This window comes from Epinephelus moara, chromosome 19 (assembly GCF_006386435.1).
Source record: "Epinephelus moara isolate mb chromosome 19, YSFRI_EMoa_1.0, whole genome shotgun sequence".
Lineage (NCBI taxonomy): Eukaryota > Metazoa > Chordata > Actinopteri > Perciformes > Serranidae > Epinephelus > Epinephelus moara.
Window position 1 is genome coordinate 27,427,494 of NC_065524.1, and position 12,854 is coordinate 27,440,347.

The following is a 12,854-nucleotide window of genomic DNA, read 5'->3' on the forward strand; positions in this document are numbered from 1 at the left end:
AGAGGAACTGATTTCCAGGAAGACTGTCATTTTATTTGGGTGTTGAAGTCTATTAATAAATTAAGAGGTATCCGATCAGTGCATAGTCTTATGTACTCCAACCTTTTAGGCAGTATCAGAGGCATTTGAATACTGGTATCGGAACAACTTCAGTACCAAAGGCATTTATGCTGTAGAAGTACAAATGATGATGAGTCCAAGTAATGTTGTCTTTTTTCTTCCAGCTTTTATTTGAAACATGTCAGTATTTGTTTCAGTATTTGAGACCTCGCCAATACCAGGTTTTGTTGACAGCTTGTTGTATACAATTATACTGCTCTCTGTACGGTAGCATACCTTCCCTTAAGCCCTCCTACGCAACACTGACAGGATGCCTGTTTTAATTGAGGGTAAGAGAATAAAAGAAGAATCAAAATGAAAATATATTCTTTTTAAGAGATTTTCTGGTATTCTGTGTGTGTTTTTATAAACCAATACTTTGGTGTCATTCTTTGGATGCTCGGACTCCCACCACTCATGAATTTCTCAAACACTCAGAGCTCACAGCGGACACCTAATTATCCCTGTAAAAGCCAATAAGACCAACAAAGCTTTTACAGTGGGTGTACTGGATTATCCAACATTTCACACATCGTACAATGGTTATATTCAGTGAGACAGACAATGAAAATGGACTTTTTGTTGAAAAACGTTCTTAGTTCAAGAGCTGCAAATGAGTCGGGTAAATGGATTACAATGACATCTGGAAATGATTGGGGTAGAGGACGTATCCTCCATCAAAACTACCAGCGAGTCCCAAGGTATAGAGTATTAAAAATTACACTGTTCAGTAGGGGTGCTAATGTCACACAAGAGACACACACACACAGCAACAGCAGCTGAGCACATCAACCCCAAACCCAGTCCATTTCTATGCAAGACGATGCATACGCTATAATATAGTATTTCAGTATTTCCTGGAGATTATTTCAGAAAGCATTTGACCTTCAAAAAACTAATGATCCTGCAAAAAAGACATGTTTAATATGTTGATTTCTAGCCCTCCTCTCTGATAGAGCAGCTCAACTGAGATTTCATTACAAACTAATAGAAAGGTACTGGGTTGAAAAGAGCGGCTTACTTCTTGTGAGACACGAGAAGAAAAAGACAGACGTCTGAAAAGAACAAGTACAGTCAGTCTAAAGACTTCTCACTGGCGCTATTGATTTGACACCCTTACCTAACACTGAAGTTTGTTGCTTTTTGAAGAAGTTTGAGCTGAAAATTAGCTACCTACATTGCCTTTTTGGCTGATTGTGTGCCATGGTGCAAATTTATAATCTGCTCACAAAAACCAAAAGTCTACCAGAGATCCCAAAAAGATACTATCCAAGAAAGCAATGAGCAGAATTAAAGCTCCCGTAATGAGCTTTTATTTCGCTCTGCGAGTCTGTCGTGTGGGCACGTGGGTCGTTTGAAGGCAAACTGTCAGAGAGAGAAGTTAAGCCTCAAAACTTTCCCAGTGATTTTGAAGGTTTTAATCAGTGTTTGATCCAGCCGTGTTTGTTGGAAAATTCATCTGATGTTACGGTGGGAGCATGTGTGCCATGAAAGTGAGTATGTTGGAAGACCTTCCCTTGGCTGTTATGATTCTGAATGTTGCTCATGCTGCAGGCTTTGTATTGATGGAGCACCTCTGGGTGTCTAAAATGGATCGAACATGTGCATGTCATGTGTCAAACTCATATACTCCTACAAGTCAAATCATTATTCTCTTAGTGAGAGCAAGCATAACGGCTACAACTTAATTGGCTGAAGCTGCTGCTCAAATGCATTTTAATAACCATTCATAACAGATATTGACTCGGCAGTCAAATCCAAGGGTCCACAACTCCTGCAGTTCTTGGGAATCCATTATTAAACAAAATAGTGTTTATGCTCTTCATGATAGGATGAATTCCAATTACTCCCCAGCTCCATAACAATATGATGCAATAGGTTTGTAGTAGAATTGCTTTTCTCTCCCTCTCAAAGGAATAGGTCAAAGGGCAGGGTCACAAAAAATCATGGCAATATAGCAGGAAGTGATTCAACATTTTGCACAGCAACATATCAGCAGAGCAAAACATTACATAAATGTGCAGAACACTGTCTTACTGAGCAGGTACTGTTATATAATTTCAGTAATTAACCCAAGCCCAGGTCCTTTCTGTTGTGTGGTTTGCTCTGATAAATGACTACTTTGGACTGTGTGAGATGTAATTTTCTCTGGGGCTACACTAAGACACAAAGACAGTCAATGCAACGCAGGGACAGAGACAGAGAGTAAGATGTGAATGTTGCTGGAATGAAGAGACAAACATAATATTTACTGGTTTGGTGCTCCTTTTTTAAGATACAGGGTGGCTGTAGCTCAGGTGGTGGAGCAGGTTGGTGATGCAATCCTTGGCTCCTCTTTTCAATATGTTGAAGCCAGTGGCTAGGTCCCAAGCCTATTTGATGCCTTAGGTGCTGCAGCTCGACAGTCAAAGTACTGCACATGTATTACCAAATTGCAAATAAATAACCTCACTAACAAGAAACAATTAGATAAAAATATGTGCTAATGTGCTTTCAATAAAACCTTGTACATGCGCTTTAATAATCGTAGAAATAAATGATCATTAAAAAAGAATTACTAATTAACTCGTTCAGAAGAATAAATTAACAATAAATTAATATATGACATTGTAAAATGATAATGAAATGTACAAATTAACTTTTTAATTGAACTAGGGATACAACAATTTTGAATTTCTGGGCCGATACTTATACCAACATTTAAAATAACAATTTCGCCTACAGCCAATACTTCTGTTTTTCTATTGGTGTCTCATTTGTTTTTCTTGTTGTTATTTATTCTTCCGTTGAGCCGGTGAAACACATAAATCTACACCATAAAAAATAAATGGACAGTAATAAAGTCATTCAGTCCTTCATTGCACGGCCTTTGAATGAGCACAAACTCAATAATACACATTTATTAAACAACCTTTAATATAACCTTCTTTCACATGAAAAACATTTTTTTTTAAGTCATGCATTACTTTATTACTCCCTGCAGAACGTACTTTGTTACACTACTCATCACATTACTTTTGAGTAATTACACAACCTCGCCGGAGATGTATTGTTGCATCATTGCCAGTTAACAATAATATTGTTCAGTCTTACATATGCCCACAAAACAAGGCTCAGGAGAAGCAAGACGGCACTACAGTCTGTATAAAAGAGTCCTTGTCCTTTCTAACACCACCTAGTACAAATATTAATCACCTCAGAATACCAATAGGCCTTAATAGAAGAGACTGGCCTTCCTAACACCCTTCAGTGATGACATAACATGTTTAAATGGCATATGAACTGCATTTCACAGGCAAAACACACTCACTGGAGTCGCTCACTCACTAAACCATGGCTTTACAGCAGACTAGTCCAGGTTATTTGACGTGTTTACCACTAAAGCAGCCAATATATGTCATGAGGAGAGGATCCTCAAATCGTTTGTCAGACAACATGTTCCTCAAAGACTGCTCAAGCCTCTCCACAGGCGCACCACATGGCTTCGCTGTTGTCGGCTTGTTGATGATTGTTTTCTGTCCACTCATTATGTAACAAAATTTTTGTATCTGTAATGTGATTACAGACACACGTTACCTAAAGTACTGTTTATGATACACCTGCATCTGTGACTGAAGACAAAGCGACCATTGAAATGACAAAAATCATTTTTAAACTTAGTGATTTATGGCACTACATTTATTTATTGCCTTCATTTTAAGACTTTCTAAATTTCATAGACACGTGTGATGAAATTATGTGTAATACTGCACCAAGAGTCTGACAAGATGTCTACACGGGGTGCATCATCCCTCTGATGGAACCGATATGATTTCACTTTAACCACTGCAGCTCTCTATATCAGTCCATGGAGTCTTTTAAAGTGTTTTTCCACTTACACACTTAAGTGTATGATTTTGTACTGAGCTGTGAATTTTGTCAAACACCTCACAGTGCGCATCAGTACTCTGGCTGGAAAAATACAGCACAGACACTGACGGAGGACTCACGGCTGCCTTCTTTTTGCTGCTTTTGTTGTGTTGCAGGTGTACTGTATAGAGAGTGCAAGGCTTTTTAACACACACACACACACACACACACACACACACACACACACACACACACACACACACACACAGGTGAACTGTCAGACAGCTGAAAAGATCCAGTTAAAATGTCTGGAGCCGAGGAAGAATGTACTTACTCCTCAGTACTGTATCACAGGGTGGCAATTCGGATGTCAGTATATCACTAACATTTCACCACAACTGTGTGAGTGTAGGCTGTTTCTAAAAAATGAGCATCCTTCTCAGTAAATCTACTGTGGTTAAATAGATGTTTTCAAAAATGCACCATGATTTATTGCTTGTATTCAGAAAGTGGGAGATTTGAGGTTAGAGAGAAGTGAGCAACAGGGTGGAGGAGAGTGGAGAGACATAAATCTGAGGACGGAGGAAGTGAAAGAGAATAAAGCAGATGAGACAGGTTGATTTGTTCACCGGCTTTTCGGAAAACAAAGATTCCGCCCACATCTTGGTTGACAGTATTCAGAGGACTGCAGAAGTATGTTTTGTTTATTCTATTTCCTTCATTATTCCTTCTTCATTAAGTCTGAAACACTGAGTACCAGCCAGTTATCGTGCAACACATGAGATTTCCCATAATGAGTAATTTTATGCTTGTGTCTTTTAGTCAAAGCCCTGTCAATTTAGTTCCATGAAGCACAAAATTGCCTTGAAAAATAAAGCTTTGAACTATTGATTCAGTGCTTTGCTGTTGGGTATGCTTTGAATTATTCGGTAGACAGCAGCGCAGCAGTCAGACTAACTGCATATATTCTGAGGCTGTAATGAGAAGCGTTTTTGTTGGCTTTCTCAAAGTCTTCTGTATTATCATTCATAATTGAATGATATTTTTCCAGAGGCCTGTTCTGTTATCTGTCTCTGTTATCTCTTGATGTATGGAATAATTTGAGGTGTTGTGGTGAGAGAATCATGTGAAACAGTATCAGAGAAAAAACTAATTGATGGTGCTTCATAAGTTGAAATTGTAAATGACTAAATTAGTTAAAACGGAATGAAAAAAATAATGTGATAATGCCACTAAGGATAGACCGATACATCGGCCGGCCGATATATCGGGCCGATATTTGAGTTTTTTACTTGTATCGGCATCAGCCAATACGCGCGTGGGTTCGCGGATTTATTTTTCCCTGGTATGATTTACAGACAGGCATCCACGGGCAGCTCTGTGTTGCTGGAAGACCCTGCAGCGCACATGCAGCGAATCCTACTGTGTACAGTAGTTGTTGTTTTATTTATGCTTCAGCTTAAATATTTGTTTATTTTATAAAGACATTACTGGAAGATTTAAGAGCACTTAATAATAATAATAATAATAATCTACCTGTTCTACCTCAACTTTCCATCTTGTTTTAGTATTTTTTACTGTTCAATAAATGTTTCTTATTTTAAACTTGAAACCTGTAATATTTGTTATCATTGTGTCATTTTTTTGATGTAAATTGAGGGAGCAAAAGCAGTATCGGCCCCAAATATCGGCTCAAGAAAATCGGCAGTCCATAATCGGTCATCGGCTAAGGGTGATGGAAAAAAATCGGTATCGGCATCGGCCCTAAAAAATCCATATCGGTCTATCCCTAAATGCCACAATGCAATTAAAACACTATGCATAATAATTACAAGAGTTCATGGCCGTCTGTCTTATATAATGTATATTAAAGGTCCCGTATATAGAATTTGGATGGATATATTGGAAGAAATGGAATATAAAAAGTATGTTTTTTTTCAGCTGGAAATAGGAATTGTCGTGGTTTGCATAGACAGGCTACTTACTTAACCGACTGCTGCTCATCAGGTGAAAACAAGGACTCCACTTCTTCTTTGATGCATAATTTAATTGTTAATGTTGTGGTCTTGCACACGTCCATGAATCTGTGTCATTAACCATTCAAATAAAAACATCTTCACCATTACATTGTTGTGGTCAAAAAACTGTGTGCTCCCCCGTCCAGCAAAACCTGTCCTTAAATGACTGGTCCCTATATATACTGACAGACTCCCATGACAATACAGTGACCCCTACAGGACCAATTTGCATCCCACGCATACATTTTACACCATGGATGGCTCCTGTAGTTACCTTAGAGTGATATCTAAATAGGGAGCAGGTCTTCATCCATGGAGTCCGCCATGTTGTTCTACAGTAGCCCAGAACAGACAAACAAAACCTCTATGTTTTTACATCCTCAAAGTAGTTAGCAGCCCCTCTGCAACGAGCGAAACAGAGACGAAAAACACTCATTTGTAATGTGAAACTACTTTACTCAGTGTTTTACTGGTTTAGATCACTGAGTCAGTTTGTTTTGGAGAGGAAAAGACCTCTGTGGATAATTTAGCTCTTGGTTAGAACTGCCTGAACATCTGGAACTGAAGTTATTAGAGAAATAAGGTGACCTCACATTAAATCAGCAAAAAAAAGTGGCCCATCTGCAAAAAGCTGAACAGTGTTGAAAATCTCTGATTTGTAACTTGAAAGTGCTTTAGTCAGGTTTTTTTGACCGGTTTTAATCACCTGGTCCATTTGAATTGGAGATGAGGAGACCTTTGTGAATAATTCAGCTCCTGGTGGTAACCTCCTAAAAACTGAACACTGAAGGATTCCTGACTGGGAGTTTACGCTTGACACATGGGAAGTTTCGGCTGGTTGCAAGCCTTAGTCCTCACCGCTAGATTCCACTAAATCCTACACACTGCTCCTTTAAGTTTTACCAATATTTATGGAATAATTAGATTACATTACATTGTAGAGGTGTTCCTCTGCTCTTGTTTATTTATATGGCCACGTAAATTTCAATCAATCAATTAAATCTGTGTGGGATTAATTAAAAGGTTTTATTTAATTTTCTAACAAAATATGAGTTAGCAGCAACAAAAAGCTGCTTTTGCACTGTTTGAATACACTGCTAATGCCAGACCAAGGACAGAATGATCCTGATTTATGTCAAAACAAGATTTTGTGAACATCCATTTCTGGCTAATTGGAGGATTGGGAATTAGGTTTATGTCCATACGCACAATTTCAAAATGATGTGTGATAATAATCTGCTTGTCAGGCTTTATTCATCGCAGACAAACACTGCATTTCTGTATTTGTGGATTTGTGCATTATGTGGGTTTTTGTTGTTGTTGTTAGTTCATGAATCAATACAGAGCTACATGTATCTGGCCCTTGGTGTCTCCATATTTCTCCTGCAGCAGTTGGTCTTACAGAACAAAACCCTTTTTTGCCCAGAGGCAAAATGATATAACGACTCTAATGCACTCATAATGTGCCTGTAATGTACCTGTAATGTTATCTAATGCCTTACAATAAAGAGATGGTTACCTGTGATTTTCGTGGTTCTCAGGATATCCTGAACAACCTGGACCCTCCTGGAACTGGAGAGTTGGACGATGACGACCTCATGCTGGATGTGGACCTCCCAGAGGATGGCTTACATGGTCAGCACACACACACACACACACACATGCAAATTGCATTTATCCTACACATGATTTAAATTTTTGAGGTTATTCTAAGGCCATGACAAATGCTTCAGTTTCATTGGCTGGAGGTTGTCCATTATTTTCGTATAAGTGGACACCTCCAGCAAAACTGTTCTGATCATAATTGTAAATTAATGCATTACCAAGGTCTGAGCATTCCATTTCCAGCAATATCCTTTTATGGCATATAATGGCTTGAATAAATTGAATCCTGCCTTGCCTTGGGTGAAGAGTTGCCTCTGCAGCATCCATTAAAAATCTTTTAATGGACACCTTGTTGTCTATTATGTGCTGTGATTCTTTTATTATTTGGTTGCTGAAGAGTTATTTAATTACAACTCCACCACTGTCACACAACTGTCCTTGAGTGGCAGGTAGGCAGCTGAATTGAAGCAGCATTCAGCCAGCTGTCAGGCTCTGCTGAACAGAAGCACACGTGGTCTCAGCACATCAACAGTGCACATGCACAGGCTCAGCAGGAGCAGAGTTTATTTGATTGTCTTGACGACTCTTGTATGGTGTTGGTATGATTAGTGTAATAGCTAACTATTCCACAAAACACAGCCCACTCCCATCTTGATGTCGTATCTATTGGCGTCTTAGGAATTTTCTTTGTTATTGGTTTTCACTGTCTAAATGTAATCAATGGCCAATCCCATTGGATTGAGTAAAATCTTTGTAAGTGTCAAAGGTAATCAGGTCACACTATTACCACATAATAAACATGTTAATGTCATTATGGATTCATTGAATAGTGCGTCACATATATAAGAGGAGGATGGGAGAGGGAAAGGAGGGTTGACCTCACCTGTAATGAAACATAATGGATTCTAGGAAGTGAATTTTTCCTTCACTTCTGAAGCCAGCCCCATCTAAGTACCATACATGGCTAATGCACTAGTTATAATGTATTTAAGCTTATGCTTCCATGTGCGCGCACAAGTATATGGAGGGCCACAATCAAATGCACCATTGCACATATACATTTGCCAGTTTATTAGGTACACTTTGCACTGCAACAGCTCTGCAGTAAATCCTGCTTTTATTAAGGCCATAATGTTCAGCTTTTGTTGAAAGTGTTTTAGAGAGGTGTGGATTCAACTTTATGGTCATATTGGAGGCTGTAGATTTTGTTGCCGTTGAATTCTGTTACACCGGGAGGTGTTTCTAATATTTAGTCTACCGTCATTGATATAAAGTACATCCCTGAAAATGACCATAAAGTTAGATCAGTGCCTCTCTAAAACAGCTCCAACAAAAAGTGAACATTACAACCTTCATAAAGGGAGGATTTATTGCAGGCCTGTTGTATTTGACTGCATTAGTTTTGGCTAGGTGTGCCTAATAAACTCTCAACTGGGTATACATTACTGGGGCAGCTTTACACCCCTGATATCATTCTTAAGTCTGTAAAACAGTGATCTCCTTGTTTTTGAGAGAGAGAAAGGGCGCGAGAGAGGGAAAGGAATGTTCACTCCAGTGGAATGTCAATTGGAGTGTCGTCCCTTCCTACTCCTTTTCGGGGAAGCGGCCATATTTATAGCGCTCTATGTCATGGTAGCTAGTGTCATGAGAGTCAGAGTGAAAGCAAGACAGGCTGAAGAGGCCGATTAGACCCAACCCACAGGGCAGGCCCCGAGACACGGGATAGGGAAGGGTGTTCCCTCCCTCCTAGAGACACCCTGACTCTGCCACAGAGCAGGAAGAGGGGACAAGGAGAAGAGGAGTACAAAAAAAGAAAAGGGTAGAAGGGGCCTCATGTTGTATTTCCATCCAGTTGTCGGGTCCCGTGACAGAAGAGAGGCCTCAGCTTTTCTCCCTTGCCTGCCTCAGCTGGTGACGGTCTAGCTTGGACACAAACCAGTTACCTCAGCTGCTCTCTCACCACCACCACAGTCATTTCTCCCCAGCTCCAGTTCCTAGGGAGTTCCCAGAAAAACAAGGCTGTCAACAAAGACAGAACCAGGCAGGGTGGGAGCTGGGTCGACTTTCTCCCACTGGCCCTTTAACTGCTCACCAGCTGACTGGACAAGGAGTCACTTCTCTCCACTCTCTGTCTGAGTTTCTCTCTGCCTTTGTGGATATTTTCCCCAAGTTGGAATATATTCCTGTTGTGTTACTTTTTCAAGGACTTTTTCTGGGCTGAAAATGAGTTTCTGGGGGCACTGAAGTTTCCTGGAATGTAACAGCTCAGAATGAAACAGGCTGTCTGCTCCTTTGCTGTGTGGTGACACCCGGGGTAAAGTATTTTAACCAGCACTGGTGCTGCATTCCTTGGAATAGGTCCTCCAAACTGCCAGTGTTCCTCTTTCTCTACTTTTCTCTCTCTCTTTCCCCCTTTTCCCTCGGTCTAAAGACTATCTGGAATATAGAAAGTCAAGGGTCCTTTTGATTTCCTGGGGGTTACGCTCTGTTAGTTGTCAATTTTGTTGTGGTCACGGTTCATTTCACAGTTATATGCTATTGAGTGTTATCAAATACAGTGTCCTTTTACCTCCTTGAAAATGAAATGGCCTGTCACCTTGTGTGAGAGTGTGTGTTTGCATTTGGTGGTGGAGACAGTTGAGAGAAATAGAGAATGAGGTGGATCAGATCATGATTTATATGCAGATATTTTAGAATAGAGTATATACACAGCAGTATTTATTACCACAAGGTATGAAGAATTGACTCACCATCTTGCATTTTGTGTTTGTGTGTGTGTGTACCCGTGTAGTGGTAGTAAAAGACAGAAACTGACAGAGAAAAATAGAGAAAAACAAATTCTAACCTTTGCAAAATACTGCTTATCTTCAACCACAAACATGTACTAGTTTCACTTCAACAAATAACAGAACTTTTATCCTTTGCATCAGCAACATATCCCAAACACTGGCTTTATACATTTTAGGTCAGAAAGCACAATGTTTATGGTGTTTTATCTCTCACTTGCATCCTCTGTGTTTCAGACATGCACTTGTTTCTTTACTCTGGCTAACTCTGCTTTAATTCTACCTGTATAGACGCTGACAGAATGTCCCACTTTGAGCGCTCAGAGAGGGCCGGTCGGCAGGGGCAGCGACGAAGACACCATCGCTGGAGCGGGCCCGATCACTTCTACAATGACAGCAGGTTGGTTAGGCCTGAGAGATAAAAAAAATGTTGTCAGAAAGAAGTAAAAAGTAGGAATGTAAAAAGACAAGGCCAACATCATTCTGTTTTTCTGTCTGCCTGACTCTTTGTCACTGTTTCTCAGGGCCCATGTCGTCCAGCACTATGATGGTCTCAAGGCGTCAAGGTTCTCTTCGCGGCCCATCTCTTCTGAAGGCAGGCAGCATGGCTACATGGCGATGCTGGATGAACTCACACTCGAACACATGACTCAGGACTGCGGCTCCCTCAAGAAACAGCTGCTCAGGCTCAAAACATTACTACAGGTCTGACCCACATCTGCAAGAAGATGAATGAACACAGTGCTTGCATGTACCAAAACATGCACGCTCTTACACATATACATGCATTCATACAGTACTACAGGATGGCAACACATATACAAAGACATACATATGTTAGGTAGGTACATGATGCACAAACACTCTCAGAACACACATATGTGTTCAGTGTGCACAGGTTTAGTAGTCAAGACCACCTAAACCGAGACCAAGTCATGACCAGGACTGAGACAAGACCAAGACTTTTAGGGGTTGAGACCAAGACCAGACCAGTGCGAGTCCCTCACGACATGACAAATCTACGATGAAATGTGGAACATGCAAACCATAGGCACTCCTCAAATTAATCTGATCCACATTCCCATAAAAACTCAACAGAAAACAAAAGAAGAGTCCTCTTCATTCACCTCTTTTATTGCTACAGAGGCAGATTGCTAACATCGGCTAGCTTGCTTTGCTAGCATCACTAGCATTTAGCTTACCTTTCTACATGCTTTCTTTCTAGCGCAGATAAAAGTTTGACGTGATCTCAGTGAGCATTGCAGAATTAACATACTGCTGTGTGTTTTCTTTTGAATGCTCTTTTGCAGATGAATTCTTTGTGGTTTAGTTAGCCAGACTTTATTATTAAAAATTTGTCTGACATGTACTCTCAGACAGCCATAGTCTTTCCCCTGCCTCCTGCATTCACTTCCTTGACAGCCTCTAACAGTAACAACATTTTTAAATTAGAAATCAGTCAAGTTGTTGGTTGCATTTGAAGCAGGACGTTTCATCCAACCACAGTTATGATGTTAACAAAAAAATAATCAGACAATGCACTGGCATTTTAGTGACACCCCTGCAGTTGTGGTCTTAAGTAGTCTTGAAAAAAATCCTGAGTCATCTTTGAGGCCGAGACAAAACTGAGGAAAACTGTAGCTGATTCCACGACGAGACTGAGACCTTCAAAGAGTTGTCTTGACTAAGACTGAGTAGTGACACTGGTTTGTGCTGTCCAGTGACACAAAACACTGACTTGTGTGCTTACCATTGTTCTTATGCTGTTGCGTCACTCTTTGAATATGTCACACACAAATCACATGCAGATCATGTCTTGCTCATGTCATAAGTAGGCACCATACTGTAGACTGTCTGGATTTTATGCTCTATTTCAGCTACTGTTTTGTGTGTTAAGTGTAGCTTTATATCAGTTGGCTCGAGGGCTGGTCTGAATAATGTTCTGCAGTTTGCCAGGAGTACACTGCCTCACTGTCCACAGGTGTTCAGCATTAGGGGCATAAAAACTGTTTTCTGACAAACCGAACTAAGCCAGTTTTAATTTTTAATGTGGTTCCACTTTAAGTATTTAAAAGTTTTTAAATGTTTAATTACATCAGTCTAATAAATGCTGTCATCACATAGTGCTGCTGCCCTGCACATAGATACTATTATGTAAACAAAGGAAGTTGTTAAGACAGATATTTATAGGTAGAGAGATAGGAAAGTCTTTGCAAGTGGTTTAATGTGTGGTATCAGTGAACAGCAATTTGTTCACAATATTAGATGCTCTTTTGGCCTCCTTCTAAGTGCACAGCATATTTGTTTCGTGCCTTTGTGATTGCACATAATTTACATATATCTGTGCTTGTGTGAAAATGATCACTTAACAGATCTTATTCTGTCAGTCTGTCACTCTGAGAAATCTATTTAATAGGAAGAAGAGAGGGTAAAATGGAAGGAGAGGAGAGAAATAAAACATGTCGGCTATAGAAAGTTGCTCTTGCATATGAGACGA

The 12,854-nt window shown here is 39.9% G+C and overlaps 1 protein-coding gene across 3 annotated transcripts in view; it reads left to right on the forward strand.

The window, feature by feature from the left end:
- Positions 1 to 12,854, forward strand: part of ccser2a (coiled-coil serine-rich protein 2a) — a 72,470-nt gene that overhangs the window by 28,863 nt on the left and 30,753 nt on the right. For all 3 annotated transcript variants that reach the window (XM_050071143.1, XM_050071146.1, XM_050071145.1), the window contains exons 4-6: positions 7,508 to 7,601; positions 10,649 to 10,757; positions 10,882 to 11,062. In XM_050071143.1, the coding sequence (XP_049927100.1) occupies positions 7,508 to 7,601; positions 10,649 to 10,757; positions 10,882 to 11,062 (384 nt within the window). The remainder of the gene's footprint in view (positions 1 to 7,507; positions 7,602 to 10,648; positions 10,758 to 10,881; positions 11,063 to 12,854) is intronic.